General features: G+C 39.6%; 1 protein-coding gene across 12 annotated transcripts in view; it reads right to left on the reverse strand.

Annotated features, from left to right (window-relative positions):
* The window catches only part of DMD (dystrophin), a 2,402,664-nt gene that overhangs the window by 49,748 nt on the left and 2,330,365 nt on the right, over positions 1-22,551 (reverse strand). For 8 of the 12 annotated variants that reach the window (XM_025277237.3, XM_045164452.1, XM_025277235.3 and 5 more), the window contains 5 exons: positions 21,518-21,654; positions 20,777-20,815; positions 16,403-16,468; positions 15,250-15,315; positions 12,654-12,812 (listed from right to left, as the gene is read on the reverse strand). In XM_025277237.3, coding sequence (XP_025133022.3) covers positions 12,654-12,812; positions 15,250-15,315; positions 16,403-16,468; positions 20,777-20,815; positions 21,518-21,654 — 467 coding nt within the window. The other 4 variants (XM_045164449.1, XM_006058095.4, XM_045164453.1 and 1 more) reach the window with 3 other exon arrangements.

Below are 22,551 nucleotides of genomic sequence, written 5' to 3' on the forward strand. Positions count from 1 at the left end.
ACTCCAGTACTTTGGCCATCTGATGCGAAGTGCCAACTCACTGGAGAAGATCCTGATGCTGGGAAAGATTGAGGACAAGAGACGAGGGAAGCAGAGGATGAGATGGTTGGATAGCATCACTGACTCAATGGACAAGAGTTTGAACAAACTCTGGGAGACAATGGAGGACAGATGAGCTTGGTATGGTTCAGTCCATGGGGTAGCAAAGAGTCGGACACAACTTAGCAATTGAACTAATACATGCTCTAACATAAGAGTCCCTTGAAAATATTATGCTACATGAAAGAAGTCAGTTACAAATGACCCCTATTATATGAAATGTCCAGAATAAACAAATCCATGCAGACAAAGTCGATTATTGATTGTCTAGGGCTGGAGTGTGGTTGTCTTGGAAGAAATGAAGAGTGACTGAAAATTGGTATGGGGTTTCTTTTTGGGGTGAGGAAATTGTTATAAAGTTGGTTATGTGACGATGGTTACACAATTCTGTGAATATACTAATAATTAGGGACTTTACACACTTTAAATGGGTTAATTTTATGGTATGTGAATTATATCTTGGTAAAGCTCTTATTAGCTCAGATGGTAAAGTGTCTGCCTACAATGCAGGAGACCCGGGTTCAATCCCTGGGTTGGGAAGATCCCCTGGAGAAGGAAATGGCAACCCACTCCAGTACTCTTGCCTGGAAAATCCCATGGATGGAGGAGCCTGGTAGGCTACAGTCCATGGGGTCCCAAAGAGTCGGACACGACTGAGTGACTTCACTTCAAAGCTTTTATAAAAAATAAGTTCTAAATTCAAAATTCTACTTCTCATAGAACAAAAGATATTTTCCCAATGAAGTATATAATTTTCTAATGTTTTCTCCTACTATGGAGAAATCAAGTTTAAGCCAAGTACATAAGAGAAATATGGCATGTACATGCCTACAGAATTTATCTATGCAGACACATCTAAGGATTTTCAGACAATGAATTTAAAAGAGAGCCCCCAAAATAATCCCAGGAAATCTTCAAGTCTGGGTTAACCTAAACAACTTCAATGTTTTCAGTTGAATGGAAAATGACATAAAGGAGCACCCATAGAATGGGAGAAAATATTGCAAACAAAGTGACTGACAAGGGATTAACCTCCAAAATATACAAACGGCTCATGTAGCTCTATGTCAACAAACAAACAAACAACCTAATCAAAAAATGGGCAGAAGATCTAAATAGACATTTCTCCAAAGAAGACATACGGATGGCCAAAAGGCACATGAAAAGATGCTCAACATCACTAATTATCAGAGAAATACAAATCTAAACTACAGTGAGGTTATCACCTCACACTGCTCAGAATGGCCATCATCAAAAGGTCTACAAACAATAAATGTTGGAGAGGATGTGGAGAAAAGGGAACCCTCTTACACTGTTTTTGGAAATGTAAATTGGTACAGCCACTAAGAAAACCAGTATGGAGATTCCTTAAAAAACTAGAGTTACCATATGATCCAGCAATCCCACTCCTGGTCATATATCCAGAGGAAACTTTAATTTGAAAAGATACATGTGCCCCAGTGTTCACTGATGCACTATTTACAATAGCCAAGACATGGAAATAACCTAAATGTCCACCAACAAATGAATGGATAAAGAAGATGTGGTACATATATACACTGGAATACTACTCAGCCATTAAGAAGGAAATAATGCCATTTGCAGCAACATGGATGGACCTAGAGATGCTAAATGAAGTAAGTCAGAGAAAGACAAATACCATATGATATTGCTTACATGTGAAATCTAAAAAAGATGATACAAATGAACTTAAAAAAAAAAAAACAGAAATAGAGTTACAGATGCAGAAACCAATAGTTTATAGTTACCAGGGAGGGAAGGGGAGGAGAGGGATAACTGGGACTGACGCACACACAACTTTATATAAAACAGGTAATGGGACGATTTTTACCATCTGAGCCACCAGGGAAGCCATCATGGAGTGCTACTCAGCAATAAAAAGAAGTGACTACTTACTATATATAAAATAGATAACAGGTTCATCGTTCATCCTTCCTCTAACATTTCAGTGCCAGAAAACTAATCAGTTTCCTCAAGTAGCATTATACAGGACTGTATTCTCTGCAAACCTGTGCACTCTAGCCTGCCAGGCTCCTCTGTCCATGGGATTTCCCAGGGCAAGAATGCTGGAGTGGGTTGCCATTTCCTTCAACACGTTCAAAATGTATACCTCAATATGTCATCGAGATGAATGTTACACCTGCATTCCTGCTAGTATCTTCCCACGTGTTAGTAATACACTTTTGTACCACAACCCAGGAGAGGCCTCAAGTAACTACTAGCCTTTGTATCTAACAACTTAGAAAGCAAAATCCAACAGTAATCATTGTAGAAGCCAAAGTTCCTGTCTTTGGTGCATATGTTTCAAGAGTCAATCAGCTAACAACAATTAAGAACTCCATATAGCAAATTAATTTTGTCAAGTTCTTGGTGGAATTTCTTCTTGCTGGTTTGATTGCAAAGCCAGGTCACTCTCACTGGGATGTTCTGTAAAAGCCCTCATATAATTATCTAATCTTATGGGAGATAATTCAATACCTATCTTTGAATTTTCCAGACTAAATCATTTTGGTCTCTGGGATTGTAGGACTTCCCTACTGGAGAAAATCTGGAGTTCAATTTTGTGAGAAAAATCCAGGCTCCATTTGCAGAGACATGAGTACCGACCTGTGAAAGTGAAGTCGCTCAGTCATGTCCGACTCTTTGTGACTCCGTGGACTGTAGCCCACCAGGCTCCTTCCATCCATGGGATTCTCCAGGCAAGAGTATTGGAGTGGGGTGCTAGTTCTTACCAAAGTGAGTTCCACAGAACACTACAATTGGGCTGATGTCAAGGATGTGTAACCATCACTGGGTTTAAACAAAGATAATCATGTTTCTTTACTTCTTTCATCCAACAATGAGAGAGAGACAAATCATTGTTTCCTCTTAGCCCCCTACCTGCAGGGAACCTGAAATCAAATTTTAAGCTCAATTATATCAACTAAGCTAATCCCTACTATGTTCATTGATTTACTATTTCTACTATAGGAATCTTATTGCTATGTTTTTTTAAAAAATCCTTTTTGGAAAGTGAATACATAAAAGTCATATAGGAAATTTCCACTTGAATCTCCTGGGGCAAACAACAGGATGCTCAGTACATAGTTCTTTTTCTCTATCCATTGACCTTGGCTGCTTAGTAGCTTTTCTTGTATGTTCTATGGTTTTTGTTTACTTGTCATGTCCCAGTTCTCTAGTGAAAAAATTCAGACTGCCCCATTCCCCCTTCTCTCATCTTCCCTGGCCTCTTTCATCCAGTGACCTTTCCATTTCTTCAGCCCTTCTTCACTTGTGTAAGGGATCCTTAGTTAAGAACCTGGCCATCTTTCAACGAACTGTTGCTCTGTCCTTCTGCCAGTCTCCATGGCTTTGGCTTCCTGCCTACAATCATTTTTTCCATCATCTCCTCCTCAAAAAGCCCTCACTGCTCAACTGCTTATAGGATAAATACAAACTCCTTTGTCTGACATATAAAACCCTTTCAACAGTGATCTCCAGCTACCATTCCACTACTCTCTTGTTCTTTCCCTCCTGTGCTCTGAACATATATAACTCATGGTCTCAACAGACTAGAAGGCTCATCCTTACTTCCTCTCTCAGCCTGGAAACTCTGATTCAGCCTTCGACTCTCTTCAATACAAGCACTTACAATACTGGGTTACAGTTAGTTGTTTACATGTTAATGTCTTTTTTATTACATTTTGAGCTCCATGAGAGTAAGAATCAAGGCTTATCCCTTTTTGTAGTCTTGGCACCTTGGCACTTTGAAAAACACATTAAGTATTCACTAACTATCTGGTGAGTTGCGTGGAATGATATCCTCAGGCTTGGAATGTAAAGAAAGTTAAGACTATAGTCAGTTCTACTGTAGCACGATGGTCTGGTAATAAAAGCTACAAGAAGGATGAGGGTCTTCATGGAGGATCTAAAAGGGAAAGTGGCTTGTAAGAACTTCAGCTTTTATCCAGCCTGTTCTAGGAAGACAATGGCTATACCAGTAAATCGTGAATACTGTTATCACTGGAGGGGTTACTTAGGTTTTTCTCTGAGATGAAGCAATCCTTGTTGTTGTTCAGTCACTTAAGTTGTGTCTGACTCTTTTGTGACCCCACAGACTGTAGCCCTCCAGGCTCCTCTGTCCATGGGACTTTCTGGGCAAGAATACTAGAGTGGGTTGCCATTTCCTTCTCCAGGGGATCTTCCCAATCCAAGGATCAAACCAGTGTCTCCTGCATTGGCAGGTGGGTTCTTTACTGCTGAGCCACAAGGGAAGCCTGAAGCAATCCTTATGCCTATCTAATTTCCTGTGCCAAGGTCTAAGCTCACCAGTTTTACTTTTGTTATCATTTCCAAGATATCTAAGACACAAGACCCTAAAATGGAGTGATACCTCCAATCTTTAAAAACCATATATTTCCCACTTAAACAGAATGAGTATTTGCACCTAAAACTTCATGCTGTTGTCCATCAACAGACAAATGGATAAAGAAGATGTGGTACATACACACACAATGGAATATTACTCAGCCATAAAAAAGAGCAAAATAATGCCATTTGCAACAACATGGATGGACCTAGAGATTATCATACTAAATGAAGTCAGACAAAGACTAATATATCACTTATATGTGGAATTTAAGAAACAGTACAAATGAATTTATTTACAGAACAGAAACAGACTCACAGACATAGAAACCAAACCTATAGTTACCAAAAGGGAAGAGAGGGAGGGATAAAGTACAGTTTGGGATTAACAGATACTACCATATATAAAATAAACAACAAGGATTTATCATATAGCATAGGGAACTATATACAGTATCTTGTGATAACCTATAATGGCAAAAAAGTACACACATATACACATACTTCAATTACTTTGCTTTGGCCACCTCATGTGAAGAGTTGAGTCATTGGAAAAGACTCTGATGCTGGGAGGGATTGGGGGCAGGAGGAGAAGGGGACAACAGAGGATGAGATGGCTGGATGGCATCACTGACTCGATGGACGTGAGTCTGAATGAACTCCGGGAGTTGGTGATGGACAGGGAGGCCTGGCGTGCTGCGATTCATGGGGTTGCAAAGAGTTGGACATGACTGAGCGACTGATCTGATCTGATCTGATCTGACACCTGAAACACAATATTGTAAATCATCTATACTTCAATTTTAAAAAAAGACTAGAATCTAAGTTAAATTGTCTGTTTACATAGGATTATAATATGCACATTAAAACCATCTTTACTGTGAAAAAGAAAATTTTCTTCAAAAAGACCTCAGGCTGCTCCCCAAAAAGGTTGAGGGTCACATTAACACATTTAGTGTAACAAGACAGTTAAAAAGAGGGAGAGCTCAGATAAAGGAGGAAATAGATTGTCATTCAACATCATTCATCCACATCCATGAATGGGATAGGATGAACTGGTCCCCCTGAGCTTTGATTAACTCAGGATAAACTGAAGGAACTTGGGTTACTGGGTTGCTTAGTTGGAAACTGAGCCTCTAAATCATGGTGACCCCGCCCCATGCAACGGTCCTCCCAGCCTGAGGCAAGCTTATTAAATGCAGTAGGTATGTCCTTCAGCTTCTCTTGCCATGAAAGATATTGGTGGTCTGATGTATGTGGGAAAACTAGCTCCCTTTATCTTAAAAGGTTCTGGAGCCCTTTGTTTTGGGGGCTCATATTGCCAAGTGGCATGAGGCCCCAGTTTCATTAAATGTCTCATACACTGCTCTTTCCAACTTATAAAACTGTAAAGACCAACTATGAGAATCAGAATCTGCCAATGATGTCTGCTAGATAGTGACCATGCACTGTTACCTTCCTCACCCTTGTTCCTTACCCAGACTTCATCACCTACAACAGCGTTTTCAGAGGTGCTCCTGATTGGGTTTCCCTGGTGGCTCAGATGATAAAGAATCTGCCTGCAGTACAGGAGACCTGGGTTCAATTCCTGGGTTGAGAAGATCCCCTAGAGAAGGAAATGGCAACCCACTCCAGTATTCTTGCCTGGAGAATCCCACAGAGAGAGGAGCCTAGTGGGCTACTGTCCGTAGGGTCATAAAGAGTCCGACATGACTGAGCGACTAACACTTTCACTTCTCTTGTTCAAAACAAGGCCTCCTCCTGTGTCCTTGTGCCTCTTTCCCTCCTGTCTCCTCTGGGAAAAGCTCTCTTCCCCTTTTATTCTGGCATATTCCTCCAGCATGTGTAAAGTTATTAGGGATCTTTAGGTAGAACAAAAAGACCAAATGAACACTGCACGGCACCCTGTGAAATAATCCCAACCACGGATTACAAATATTTGCATATGTAGAGAGCTGGGAGAACGACAGCCAGAGGACAAGGCTGGAAAAAGATTCACTTTTTTCTACATGTCTTTGCATTTCCCATAATGTGCATGAATTACTTACTAAAATAATAAAAGGAATTATATAAACATTTTAGTGTTTACATCTTCTAGAGTTCTACCAAGCCCAGTGTTCTCCTTCTGCCATGCGCTCGCTGGGTAGATAAATTTATCCTCAGTCTCAACTACCAGTTGTGAGCTGGTGACTCACAGATCTGTTCTCTCTGGCCCACACCCCTCCTGCAAGCTTCACAGTTTCACTCCTCCCTGTCACACATTTGTCCATGGGTATGTCACCAGAAGGGCTTCCCAGGTGGCTCAGCGGAAAAGAATCCGCCTGCCAATGCAGGAGACGAAGGTTCGATCCCTGGAGTGGGAAGATCCCCTGGAGAAGGGAATGGCAACCCACTCCAGTATTCTTGCCTGGAGAATTCCATAAATGGGGGCCCTGGCGGGCTACAGTCCATAGGGTCACAAAAAGTTGGACACGATTTAGCAACTCAACAAACATCACCAGAACCTCAAACTCGATGTCTTCTGCACCCCATTCACCATCTTCCAGTGACTCAACCTTGAGGAAGGCCCTTGATAAATCTTGCTGAATTGAAGGGCAAACTCTCAATTCATCAGTAGACAGCTCCTCCTGAGTTGTCAGTCCCAGCTGCCCACAAACCTTGTTGTGCCTCAGCCAGAATTGGGGCTCATTCCTTCCCTCCCCAGATCCAACTAACCAGCCAGCCACACAGCCCCACCCCTCCCCAAAATATCCCTCACCCCTTTTCTATTACCTTCCTGTAGGCCCTTATCTCTTTCCTGGGCTTCCATGCTGCCTGCCGATATGACTCCTTCTTCCAGGATTGTGGTTTTCAAAGTCCTCACCCACTCCCGGCCCCATCCACACACAGCTGTCTAGTCATGCATATAAGTCTAACAGGATCAATCCTAGCTCACCCCGGTGTGGGGGGCGGCGTGCAGGAGTCCCCTACTCCTCAGCACCTTATCACATCTTTGTCCATCCCCACCTGGCCTTGCTGACCTGTCTGGCTTCATCTCTTCCCATTCCCTGCCTTGTTACAGAAGACACACCACAGTTTACAGTTTCCAAACATCCTGTGCTGTTCTCCCCCCACATCTCTGTGGTAGAATGCCCACTCATGACCCCTTTTAACTTCATCTTGGCCATCTCCTCACCATCATTTCAGTCTCGCACAAAGACCTAAGAAAGGAACATGGAATAAAGATATCCTGAGACTGTGAAGATTGAAAACCACCGGACTCTGGCCCAGTCATCACGTCATTTGTAAGGGAAAGCAACAGGATTATGATCACCAGCTAGTGTAATTCAGTGGTATAAGTAGCCAATCTTGAATTTCTCTGACTATAACATTAACGATCTTACATAGCCATTGGAGGAATGAAAAGGATCAAGGGAATACTCACATTTAGGCTGCATAATAACTGGCTGCCCAACAACAAGATATATGAAAGGTACTGAGTAGGTACTAGAAGTCCAGATTCCCCTGGCATCATATAATATCTACTAACCATCTTAATTAACTGTAGACTTCGCAGTGAATCTGGTTAGTATTTACCCTCCTTTTAGACTTGGGAACAATCTAATCAATTTGATGTGCAGGCAGCAGAATGACAATGAGGTTTTGTCTTTCATAACAGTTACCTTTTTCATTGCCAGGGTCCTACCTAGAATCTCACAGCAAGTCTGAGTTCATTTAGACAGTGCAGAGAAAAATACCTTGGAATTTGACACTACAGATTTAAGTCAGGAGATTGCAGGCTTTCATCTACACATGAAAAAGTAAACTTTGGGTTTACAATGCCAAAGACACACAGTGGAGCAAATTCTCAATATCCAACTGGGCTCAACCAAAGAGGTGAATCAGAATTATCTGTGGTATGAGAGAGAGACGTTATGCAGAAGTGAAACATTACAGACTGTAGAAGTCACTAGTCACTCAAATTTATGAGAGATGCTATTGAGAAAATTCTGAGTCAGACTTAGCTTCTGCTCACAGCTTTCACCTTATCTTTGTGGCATAAGCCACGAATCAGAGAATGCTGGGGAGGAGGGTGGAGACAGGCAGGGCTTAGGATTTGGAAAATGAATTTTGAGCATTCTAAATTTATGACAAAGCAATGCTTGGTGCTCATCAAAAACTTTTAAAAAGGGGAAGTATTCTGAAAAGCAAGTAGAAGAAAAGCTTCCAAAAGGCTTTTCTCTATGAAATTAGGTTTTAAGAAGAGTTTTCACCAAAACTAAATGCAAGAGTGTAACAATGAAAATAAATTCAGCTTCATTTCCATTCATTTATTCATTAATTTATTCAACAAATATTTATTGAATGCTATGTGCAACAACTGGGAGAAATGGAATTCTAAAGACAGAGATAAGATACCCCCAGGACACTTTCTAATTAGCCATTTTCTGTTTTCCAAGGTGATGGTGGGGAGGTGTCATGAATAAGAATAATAGAATTCAGTAACATATCTAGTCAGGAATGGAGATCTTCAAGCCTCCTTCATTTGCTGTCCTTTGGAGATAAGCTCTTGCTACAGAATAAAGGAACACAAAGTACCCATATACATATGTCTAAAGGACCCAAGACACTCTCAGTTTTCAATATCCTTTCCCATTTGCTCTAAATGTGTGCTTGTATTTGTTCAATTATGCAGCCAATTTGACTAGGGAAATACAGCCAGCTTGGCGGGCAACTAATGACCTCCTGGGTTCTCTCAGAGGAAAGACAGGAAATGGAGAGTTACAGGCTCCTTAGGCAACAATGAAGTCGGATCATGAAGACAAAGCCATGCCTCTTTGAAGCTCTTTGAGAAGAAGTGCAAGAAGACAGGAGCGGCTAGAGCAAAGAAAACCAGAGGCTACTTTCAGGAGAGGATCTCAGCAGAGCAGTAGTCCCCAACCTTTTTGGTACCAGGGACTGAGTTTGTGGAAGATAGTTTTTGCACAGACCAGGGCTGCGTGGGGGTGGTTTTGGGATGATTCAAGCGCTTTTGCTGCCACTGATCTGACAGGAGGTACTGGTCCGTGGTCCAGAGGTTGGGGACCCTTGCTGCAGACACATTTCTTTGGGATTGGTATGAAGTCAAGACATGACAAAGCAGAGAAAGAAGGAAGCTCATCCTGACCTTTAGTTGAGGGTCAAAATAACTTACAGAAAGACTGGCACCAATACCAGATTCATTTTGGATTTCTGAGCAGCCCTGGAATATTTTCTTTTTCCTTTCTTTCAGAGAACATACCATTTCATTTTAAGGGAATGGCCTTGGATACTTTGTGTGATGCTTTTGAATGGTGGGGCTGGAGAAGACTTTTGAGAATCCCTTGGACAGCAAGGAGATCAAACCAGTCAATCCTAAAGGAAATCAGTCCTGAATATTCATTGGAAGGACTGATGCTGAAGCTCCAATACTTTGGCTACCTGATGCGAAGAGCTGACTCTTTGGAAAAGACCCTGATGCTAGGAAAGACTGAGGGCAGGAGGAGAAAGGGGCAGCAGAGGATGAGATGCTTAGAAAGCATCACCAATTCAGTGGACATGAATTTAAGCAAACTCTGGGAGATAGTGATGGACAGGGAGGCCTGGCATGCTGCAGTCCATGGGGTCGCAAAGAGTCGGACACGAGTTAGTGACTGAACAACAAATTAGATGTCTTTTGGGGTAAAGTGGTTATCATGTGCCACAGGTAGATGGATAGGTTTATTCATGTGTAGTCCTAAAAATATTCCCTCCAGTATAAGTACCTTCCGTGGAATGTGCTACAATTCTACGTAAATGATACTTATATAAGATGACTCTTCTTTATGCTAGGGTGCAAGGCAGAGTTGACTATTCTGAGTCAGAAAATCTGGATCTGGAGTTGGTTCTTCCACTGGCTGTCTGAAATTTAGGTCAAGCCATTTGAAACCCTCTGAACCTACATTTTCTTATCAATCTTCCACATAGCACTTTTAGGAAGATGGAATGACCCAAAATGCATTACAGTGCTCTGAAAATGATGAAATGCTAATACAAACGATAGTTTCAGTACTCTTCACCAACACTCTTTGGCCTGGTTGTAATGGTATGGAGGGAAGGTGCAGCAGTAATAAAACAGAACTCTTGACCAATGAGATAGAAAGACATAGAGCACAACGGACATTCACATAGTAGAAAAATATTCTTAGCCCTGGGTAACATCAAATTCTATTTATAATACCAATACCAGCTTTTCTTCCTATTTGACTTTGATTCCTAAAATAATTAAAGACTTAACATAAATGAATACTAATGACACTCAATACAGTGAAGGGAAAGGTTTTATCTACCATGATATTCACTGTCAGTCTTACATATAAAGCCCCAAATAATGTTACTATTAAAACCAATAGAATGCTCAGTATTACCTCCTGAATGGTACCTGTGTGATCTCTTCTCTGTATTCTTACCTCAGGCTTTTACCAAAAATTTCTGGAAAACCCACTAAAGAGTCACACTGTGCTAAGCACGATAGGGGACATTAACATGATTAAGACACAGTCCTTATTCCAAAGGCATTCACTGTCTCCATTAGAGAGAGGTGGGGTGGGGGGGGGGTGGTGGTGGCGGGTAGCTGATAAAAAAGCTAACTGAAACGAAGTTCATGGAGAAAGATCCAAGGCATTATGAGGATCTAGACAAACGACAGATTACTTCCAAATGCAGGGACCGATTAGTACAGTGATAACCACTTTACCCTGAAAGACATCTAATTTGTTGTTGTTCAGTCGCTAAGTCATGTCCAACTCTTTGTGACCCCGTGGACTAGACAAACGACAGATTACTTCCAAATGCAGCCCCATCTGCTAGGAGCTTGGTGGGGAAAATCATTCTGAGCAATGGCGTGGAGGATGGCAGCTAGGCTAAGAAGCAAGCTTGAGCTGAACCCTGAAAGTGGATGAGGGCAGCACGCATTCAGAAACAGTAGTTACAATAGCACAGCAAGAATCTAGGTACACAAGATGACGACAGTGTAAAAAACCAGGTCAAGAGAAAGTTGTGGAAGGCTGAAAATGTCCCGCTGAGAAGCTAGGTTTTTTAAAAAAGATGCAGAAATCTAGTCAAGGAAGAATGCCGTGATGGCTCTTGGGACTGGGAAGATGCACAACTACCATCAGTAGGGAGGATATACTCGGGGTGAGAGACAGACTAGAGGCAAGCCAACCAGATAAGGAGCTCTGGCCACAGGTCAGAGGAACTGAGAGCTACACAGAGGCCTGGGGCAGCAGCAAGCAATGGATGAACGGCAGTTTGCCTTTTCATCTTCAGGTGACACAGTCCCCAAGGGCACTTGGTTCTCAGACATACTGTGTTGCTAAGATGAAGAGGTCTTTGTGCCTTGGGCTAAACCAAAGACATGAAAGTACTCTAGTCCCACAAATTTGAGCCACTGCTCCTTTAGAGACCTGCCTGGTGACATCTGTCTAAAGAAGGCACACTGAGTTAGAAGTGATCACATGCAAAAGCCTTTCTTAAGCAAGGGCCCTGTGATGTCATACACATAACACAAAAGCAAAGTCCCATGATTCGCATCATCCTGATGCCACACAACATGACAAACCTTTGTATCTTTGTCCTCTGTGGAGTCATAAATGTTTTTTTAACTTTTATATAATTTCTTGTCTTTTCCCATGAACATCTTTTTCAAGTGATGACTGACAACTAGAATTATCTCACTAATCTGCTAGGATGGTGAGCATAAATGATTTCTGTATTTGATGATGGAAAATAAGATGAACTAATTCATCCCCAAATATGACCAGTGAGCCTACTTTCTTAAATGCTTTAAGATAGGTAATATGCCCAAACACATGTACAAATTGTATCATCAGAAAATTAAATGACCTACTTTGTTCTTAAACTCTATTCTCAAATATGAGATCAAAGCCTCTAAAATACATGCAGCAAATCAAATACCACCACGAGCATTCATTTCTTTAATACCTAATGTATGAATTCTTACTTATGCTATTACATTCATTTTCTTCTTTCAGATGACAGAAAAAGAGACTCTGTAAATGGAGCTAAACAGATTATTGGAGAAAACAGTTAGACATAGAATGATTCTAAGTGAAGATTCCTGGCACTTTTCTATGTGTGCAAGTGTATGCGCTCTGCATCCCAATGACAAAGCTAGAAAGAAAACTCACCTGTTTTCTTCCTCAAGATCTGCTAGGATTCTCTCTAGCTCCCCTCTTTCCTCACTCTCTAAGGAAATCAAGATCTGGGCAGGACTACGAGGCTGGCTCAGGGGGGAGTCCTGGTTCAAACTTTGGCAGTAATGCTGGATTAACAAATGTTCATCATCTCTGGAAAATAAAATCAAAGGTTTTGGTTTTTTCCCCCCTTATTTTGCTTTGGGGGGCAGGGACTCGGGCATCTACTTTAAAATTGAAACAGTATTTGCTCTTAACAATTAATTAGACCCTTTTTCCTGCTTTTAAAGACATTTTGATACTCTTGAGGTTGTGGTTCTACCCTCCTATTGGTGACAGTTTCAAGTGTTTCTTTCTCAGATTTTCCATCGAATCTGGGTGGTCGATTTACATGAGTAAATCAATGGCTTGAATTTCTTAACCCCACTGAAGCAGGATGGTAACAATAGTGAAACTATACATTAAATGACTATTTCATTCAATTATTGTTTAGCTACAAAAACAAAAATCAGCAGGAAAAAAAAAAAAAGAGCCATTAACGTGACTAATTAAAAGAGGACTGAACAACTCTCCTTAGAGCAGCTTCGAAAGACTAATCTTCAGGAACAAAGAGGCCAAAGGCTTGTATTTTGGGAAGCAGCTGCCATCTTTCTTTATATCCAGGGATTCTCTAATACACAGGAGAAATTATTTTCTAAATGCACTGCCTGTAGCTCCTGAAAAGCCTGCGTACCCCCGAGTTACAAGAAATTCATCCTGTTCCTAATGAGAGGCTAAAACCCTTTGTTTCTGGCTAGATATCAGTAAGATGATACATTAATATTTCCCTCTCCACACCTGTTTAATTTCCTTTTCTCATCTCTGACTCTGAGCTGAAAAAATTTTGGATACTTGGGGAAAAAATCCTCCTCATTTAAATGATCTTGGTCCATCAGGTCAGATAACTGGTTGGTAAGTTAAAGTTAAAATAATGACTGGGTGTTAAAAATAAATATTTAAGTTAAGTCAACTGATCTACCAAACCTCTTCCCCTGACCTGACCTTAAGATTTCATGTTATTCCTAAGCAACACTGAGTCAGAATGGATACTATGCCCTCAGAATAAGCTACAGCTAAATTTTGCTTAAAAATAAACCAAACGCAGTTTGGCCAACTAATCTGTTAGCCCTCTTCCCAAATTCTGAAGGTATATTGTGAGGACTTCCCGTGTTTAATTATAACAGATAGTTATAATTCAACTTCTCTTACTGTTCTCTTGGGCAGTCAATGAATGGCAGCCATTCTTACATAGATACAACTGCAATCACTGTGAATGTACTACAGCTTCTAACATTCAAATCAGTGATCCAAAGAACCAAATCATTCAGGTTGCTTACATTTAGTTGATTCTTTGTTTACATATCTTTCTGTCAAAGTAGTTTATATATTAATACTATTAATACTTTCCCCCACAGCTCAGAAAGAGAATGTACCACAGTTTTATTTGTGGGCAAAGGCTTTTTTGTTTAGTATAACTATGAATGGCTGAGTGTTGACTCTATTATCACCTTGATCACCTTTATGTACCAGAGGAGATGACTTATTCTCATGCCTTCAATAACCAGCTATGTATAAGTGCTACTTGGGTAATATTGCCTTCGGTCTAATCCTTATACAGGCTGTTTCTCATTTGACTGAGACTGTGGGTTGCCACACCAAGTACATGTGATAAATTTACCATTTTCCCCTTTGCCTAGATTCTCTATGACAAAATGGTGAGACATCCGTAACTTAGGAAACTAACATCATCATTGTACCTTGACTAGATTTCATCTCTGTAAATTGTCTCTTCAGTTCTCAGTTTGTCCTCCATAGAAGCTTCTCAATCTGCTCCCTCCACCTCAGGCTCTCGGTTCACGGCAGGACTCCTCAATACTCCTTATGGTCAATACTACCCTTACTCCGTAATGAAGCCTCTGTTCCCCTGCCATCGCTGTGTTCTCTGCCACTCTGAGCACCACTCTCTCACCTTCTTTAATATTGGACAGGCCTGGAGTATCATCCCACTACAAAACCGTGACCTCAATTTGTACTTCCTCTTCTGAAACGCTTCACAAGACTGCCTCAGTTTGTTTAGCTCATGAAGATGCTCAATCGCAAAAAAACCTGCTAGCTAGGTTCTCTACAGGAAAATGCCCATCTAGCTACCCCATGGGAATACCAGTGCAGCTATTCCAAGATTATAGTTCTACTAACCATGGATGGAGCTATCACTTGAAAAATTAACATCCAGTCCCTTTAAAAATCCCACAGGTTTGGGCAAAGAGTAAACATTTCATACAGTTTCGGTGTTTGAGACCCTGTAATTTGTGGTAGTATAGCACCGAATGAGGGGAAGGCAAAATGTCTGGGAACATTTATGCCACAGTTAGGAGGAGCTCATTCTATGTTGGGATGTCAAGAGTTAAAGAAAAAAAAGCCAATGAGTGTCTCCCAGAAAGATCTAATGAATATAAATGCTAATTCCTATCTTCTGTGCTACCCTATGTCTAAATCCCTCCAAGCAATTTCATGGTCAGGAACATTTCGTAAAAAGAGACAGGATACTTACATGCTCTCATTAGGAGAGATGCTATCATTTAGATAAGATCCACTGCTGTTTTCCATTTCTGCTAGCCTGATAAAAAACGTAAAAGCTCATTAAAACTTCTGTGACTTCTTAGACTCTATTCAAGACCTAATCGAACATTCCTGAAAACTAAAGGATAAATCATGTCAAGAGGAGAAAGGAATCCTTCATATTTAAAGGATGTGTGTGTTGGCCTAGCCGTTTGAGGTGAGTGCTGGACCCCAGCTAGTTAAGCAGGTTTACATTTATGCTATAAATTACAAGAGAAGTTGCATTCTTTTTTCCTCCACAGGTTGATCTTCCTTTCGCTGAGAAGAGGCCTCTGTTTTCATGCGACAAGCTTCCTTCACAACAAACACACTCCATACCTTCCACTACCCCATGTGTTTTTAAAGACAAAGCTTTCCACTGATGACAGAATGATACATAGCTAGTTAATACATCCCATGGTTGATAAACACGTTCAGCAGTTAAATATTGATAAAAGATAATTCACAGTCAGCTCTCTACACATTCTGCCACCAATTTTTACCTTTAAAAACCTCCTTCACCTCAAACAATAATAGTCTTTTTACAACTTGAAAGTTAACCAAACTCTTAACAGATGTACTTAACAGGCATATTTTACAATTAGCAATTTAGTTCTTAGATATAAAAGTTACCTCGAACACAAAGAATGTGAGACAGAAAGGTCCAAGGATTAGGAAAAGTAATGATTCTCTTCTTTACACCACATTTTGTCAAATACACACAGAAATCAAAGCCAATGCTTTCATATTCTGCATATAACACACTATCATTTCTTCACATACTTATGTCTGGTCTAGCAGTTTTCTAAGAAGGGTAGATGATTTCTAAGTCAATTGATTAAACGTGCTCAGTATATAGAACATAAAAAAGCTCTCAAAATGTTTAAAGGCCGGGGTTAGGGCAGATTGTTCTGGACTGAAGCGCTCATTGGTGTTCAAAAACAACATGCAGTTGGAATGGCATGCACGTTAGAGGGCAAGGTGATTAGTAGAAATCAGACAAGATTGGGCAAAAAAGAAAAGATTTGTTTAAACTTATTATAGGTTAGCTTTCCTTGGTTAGTTACTTCAATCAATATTTGCCTGGCATTCAACTAGTCTCATACCTGCTAGCATAATGTTCAATGCGTGAATGAGTATCATCGTGTGAAAGCTGAGGGGACGAGGCAGGCCTATAAGGCAGAAAATGTGATTAGTCACAGGTACCATCCATTAATGGAGAAAAAAAAAACCCACCCCACAGTTCTGTTATATACATGGCCTAGAATGCTTTCAGCCTAAAACTATGAATAAGGTACACATCTGGTTGTCTCTATATCTTAGAGAGATCATCAAGTATTGACAAGCTAGGTTTGACAGATGACTGGTCATCCTTTTGCTTTTCTCAAAAGCCACAAGGAGGGATCACAAACTTCTCTGGCAAGTTTTAATGATAGAAAAGGTCAAGGAGACAGTCTCTACATGACATTCAGTCTTCCTATCTTGTCATGTCTCATCGTCTATAGCTCTGAAATTGTGTTAGCAGTATATGGTTTAAAACTTTACACAGTTTACACCTGTGCCATTTTTAGCTGCCTTCTTACTGAAGGAAAACTGTACATTTGCCTAGTACATTTGCAGTCAATGATTTTAGCTCTGGAGAGGCCACTGCAGTCTGTGACCAAGATTCCATGTATCAAGAAGTCTTGGTCTGCACAATTTTGTAAAAAAGGAATATATCTACCACATTAGCAGTGGGACTGTACTGCTACTTGGTAGAGTAAAACTGAAGGGCCCCCAATTATAATGTGATGCTTTAAAAAAAAGAACTACTAACTTCAGTAGAATGTCACAGTACCTGAAATATTTCTTATTAGGGATACTGTGTGCTAATGTACAGAGCGAAAAATGAGAGCAGGATTAGCATTCATAGTCTATTTACTTTGTGGGTAAAAAAAAACCTACTTTTTTGGCTTCACAGATGAGGATTTTGGTAGGGTTGACATGTTTTCACCTTTTCATACCTGATCTATTAATTATCCTTGAAGTTTTTATAGTATCTTTTAGATTAACCTTAGGAAAAAAATCCATCTGTTCTGAAAACCAGTTTGGGCTTGTGCTTTTTTGTTTTAACTGGAATAGGACAAAAAGATCTCTTCCATTTTTCTCCTGACACAGAATGCCCTTAGGTAAAGGCATGAGTCCAAAAGTCGACAGTGATCTATTCAGTAAGGACTAGTTTAGTCCAGTGTTTAAGCAGCATTCAAGAACTTGTTCAGAACACTAAGAAGAATATGCTTTTTCTTACAGTTAAAAAAAAAAAGAAAGAAAGAAAAACGTGTAGTTACCTATGTTTACATAGGAAATATAGTAGAAATCTGTGTTTCTTAAAGAAGACACATAATTATAAAATGGTTATAACACACTACATAACCAGGGAACTGAAATCTTACCTGAGAAATAAATGTCTTATTTATGAAACCAATGTTGTCTACGTCAATTGTCACCAGACTCAAACTTGGAATAAACTACAAAGATGCTGAAATTGTCATAAGGGAACAAAAAGATGGCTACCCAATTTACCAGGCAGATCCAAAGATATTCAGGTAAATCTTCACTCTAGTTTTGGAAATAATCTGCTAATTTTTTAGAACCCTGGAATAGTCCATTATTAGAAAAATGCCAAGGTTTGCTTGGAAATATTCACTGCAGGTCAAGATAACTGAGTACCTGGATTAATTGGTTTATAAGCCCTATCTTCTGGAACAGACCAGTCTTTCGATTATATACTTCTTAGAAGCTAAAAGCCCACCATCAAGGAAAACATATTAGTGTTTCTCCCTTGTAACAGTTACTACCTTGGTAGTGTAGAGAAGAAAAAAAACATGAGATCTTGGAGCATAACTGCACTAAGAAAGCTCAGCATGTAAATGCAAAACACTTTAATAAAATCTTAAACAGGATATCTTATGCAAAGCTTTAATTCTTAGCCTTGAGGATATTTCCATGTTATTTTTCTTATTAACATATGTAGCACCTAACACAGCATGCTTAAGCACAAGAACTCATAAAAACCAAGAAATCTAAAAAATATATATATATACACACACACACTAAAGGAGGTATTTATGAAATTAGAAAACGAGCCAAAAGGGAATACTGGTCAGAGAAGAATCATCTAAAAACCAAGAATTAGTAAAAGTATAAAACTACTTAGTCCAGAAACAAAGCTAAATGCAAAGCCTTCTAAGCACTTTTCCAAGGGAAGGTAAGAATACTGTTATCCCTTCTCACTTCCTAAATATAAAGTGATAGATTCCCCAAAGGATTATTCCTGTTATTGTTAATGGCCAGTTCTATCCCCTCCACCACCATTTTCTCATTATCTGTGACAACTCCACTAATAAATTTTCAAGGCAGAAGAGCTCAAAGAATATTGTTTGACCATCTCACTTGTGGACAAACAATATAAAAGGTTTATGCCAGGTTTACTTTCAACTAAGGTGACAAATCCAGGTAAATAAGGGGTTTTTTCCTAAGAAAAAAAGATTTGTATCTCAGTAAATCTTCAAATTCTATGATCCGTCCTGAATGGACTAAATGCTGTCATTGTCACAGGATTTGTTAATATCAAATAGAATTCTTGCAAGATAAAGCATTCTAGGACCTGACTCTTCTGTCTCAAGAGAACAGCTTTACAATTTATTTTCTAAATTATTTACCACCCCATGAATAAAGACTTTAATAAAATTACACATATTACAAGGACTTTAGCCTGCTGGGTTTGTTTTCTTCCTGAAAATTAGAATTTCCCACTATTTCTGAATAATCCAGCATACTTGTTATGGGAAGGCAAAGTGGGGGCAGGTTTCAGTTGTTAGAGAATATATTTTTAAAAAGAATGTTTTCAGAAAGACAAACACCCTCTACTTAAAATAAGTTACATTAAACTGACTCCCTGAATGCTTCTCATTAGCTTATGGATAGAATAAACTTCCTCTCTAGTTAGTCATTCTTTATTATGCTGTGCTACCTCTGTCTATGTGTTTTAAAAAAATTAACCTCTGGCATATTTGTCTTTTGGATTTTTAAGTTGGTTAGAACTTATTCCAACACAGAGAAAATCCACTTGCTTATCAGGATCCAATCCAGCTTAGAATTTCAGTATATTATTTTTTAAAAGTTCTTTATTTATGAAAGGTTTTACCTTCTGTAAACATATAGATTACCTGGGATAGGGAAAATAATTACCAATAGCAAGTAACATAGCTGAATCTAAATAACTCCCCATTAGTAAAGAAATCAAATATAGTAACCATATCTCAAAATTAAAGGGCACAATAATGTGGCTTTAAAGAAGAAAGGAAAGCCTCACACTTCCTTTAGGCCAATAAAGACTTCAAATAAACTTCAATTAACAGTTTGTACTTATCACGACAGGATTTTTTAAAAAGGACCTACTTTAAATTTAATTACATGGTGGAATAAAAAAGACCCAATAAAGATAAACTGAATTCTTATATAAGTCCACTTTCCAAATTAGTCATTTCCCTCTTATATATAATAGAACTGTCTGACTTTAAATATTTTCATAAGGTACATTGTGAAATACCAAAATTTTGTTATAAACCCCCCCACACACACTGTAACTTTAAAACAATGCACTTTGCTGATATATAAATCACAGACTATATAGAGTTTTCTAATGACATTCTAAATTCTGAGATAAGTCAGTAAATTATTTATTAATATCAAGTATTAGTATTATTAATAAGACACACCAATAGTAATAACAAACACTACAGTACACTTTCCTTCCAGTGTAAATGTATGTTTATGAGCTGGGTATTTAGCTTGGAGAAGAGAGCAAAGTGAGTGTAGGTCAAAACTGAGAAACTCATATATATATATATATATATATATATATGTACACACACACACACATATATATATATATATATAAAGATTAGTCAAATAGCATGGCATTACCTGATAAAAAGGCCACGTGCCTCACTGAAATTATTCAACCATACTCAACATTATACTATGAAACAAACTTCGCTGGTTTTTAATGGTCCACTTATAACAGGCCCTAAAGAATACAGCATCATCCTTTTGAAGGTCCTAAAGCACTCAATCTCTAGAAATATAACTAAAGAATATTATTATGTAATCAGAAGGCTCTTCCCTGCTTACAAGGAAAGAGCATATAAACATGTCTGCCAGGAACAGAACTAACAACTCAACAATTTCTTTGATGTCACTTTGACCTCCAGGCCAGGATTTCTGCTGGTTTTCATTTGACCAGGTGGGGACCCTAAAACCTCACTGACTCTCCTGATCTGTGGCAGAGGGCACCCTCAAAGTCTCAGCAAGGGAAAAATTTTGAAAGGAAGGAAGGGAAATTAAAATGTCCTTAAACCAAACAGAACAAAAATTTTTTAAAAATCAAGCAAGCGAATGTGTTTGTGATAGCAGCACCCTTCAGCGCAAGTACTCACGCAGAGTCTACCGGCCAGAAGTTGATCAGAGTAACAGGACTGCAAAACAAAAAATGAGGTGGTGAAGAGAGACACAGGCAAACTCAGCCACACACACACATACAAAAAAAAATTACTGAAAGGTCAAAATAAATGAAACCCAATTAAGTATGAACCATGAAAAGCAACGGCCAGACAAAGGTGAAAGGTGAATTAAAAGAAAACCAGTGGTGCGACTGCCGTCAGAGTCATGGAAAACAGAAGAGAAGGTTCAAAAGAGGTGAAGACAAGATCATCACTTGGATCTAGCGAATCATAACTACTTACTGTGAAGACATTTCCTGTGACCATTATTTTCTTTCAAGTAGGAAAAAGTGACTAGCTACGACCACACAATCAGATACAAAAAGCCACACGCCTACTGATTTGTGAGGGGGGAGAATCAAAATGAAATCTTGGAGTCACTCATTTGTAAACAGTCCCGTATTTCTTACAAGCCTTTGTAAGGTAATTGCGAGCCAGGATATGGTGGTTTTTTTCCCCTGTGAGATACAGTTTAACTTTTCGAAAGGGTCACTGTTCACGGGACAATTGACATGGAAACTGGTAACTGAACGTCAGCTTGCTTTTCTCTTTACAGCTACAGTAAATCTAAAGAAAGAAATAGGAGAGACTGCATTTGGGAGTGAAGGAAGGTATTCAGGTGAAAGGAGCTCAAATATATGTCAACTAAGAGGCTGCTGTGCTCTGGCCACTACTCACGTTTCCATGTTGTCCCCCTCTAAGACCGTTTGCACTGGCAGGTAGCCCATTCGGGGATGCTTCGCAAAATACCTTTTGGTGCGAAATTTGTTTTTTAGTACCTTGGCAAAGTCTCGAACATCTTCTCCCGATGTAGTCTGAAACGGAAATCATGAGGAGATCAGACCTGGGGCAGGGTTTTGAACGGAAAGCACCGCTTCGGTGCTCTGCCTTGAGGTACTTGTCTTATAATTAAGAGCAGGAGGCAAGAGCAAAGGCTGAAATCACACAAAACGGGCTTTGACACCAGACCTGCCCTTTACTAATGGGGTTAACGGGGGTGAGTTATTTACCTACCCAAGGCTCCAATCATCTACAAAACTGAAGCAAGAATGCCTCAACAAGTTGTGATGGTGAATCAATGAAGTCTCAAGTACTAGGCTGCTCGATAAATGGTAATTAATAGACGTCTGGAGGTCAGAGAGTTGGCCTTCAGTTTTGTTACACCTTACGGTATTTGTAAAACAATATCTGTCCATGTTGCTATCAGATTTTACCCACTAAGTACCATTCGATTCACAGCATGGTACGTTCTCCATCATTGAATACCTTTGCAAAAGGAATCAAAGTGAGGAAGACAATGAAATAACTGGGAGGATCGCTCTGAAGATACAAGAGAGAAAGGCTTTAAAGCAGAGATTCTCAAACTCTGATGTGTTGGAAACCACCTGCAGATCTCGCTAAAATGCTGCTTTTGATTTATAAAGTCCAGGGTGAGGTTTGAGGTTCTGCACTGCTAATAAGCTCCCAGGTGATGCCAAAGCTGCTGGCCTACAGATGGCACTTTGAATAGCTAGCAGCCAGTGTTGAAGGAATACGAGATTTACACCCAGGTCTGTGTCCACCAAGTCCATGCCCTTTCCATTTCACTAGTGATTTTTCTTCTCTTTCTTTATTAAATTAATATTTATTGGACTATAGTTGCTTTACAATGCTGTGTTAGCTTCCGCTGTACAGCAATGTGAATCAGCTATACGTATACATGTATCACCCCT

Source organism: Bubalus bubalis, chromosome X, assembly GCF_019923935.1.
Source record: "Bubalus bubalis isolate 160015118507 breed Murrah chromosome X, NDDB_SH_1, whole genome shotgun sequence".
Classification (NCBI taxonomy): Eukaryota; Metazoa; Chordata; class Mammalia; order Artiodactyla; family Bovidae; genus Bubalus; species Bubalus bubalis.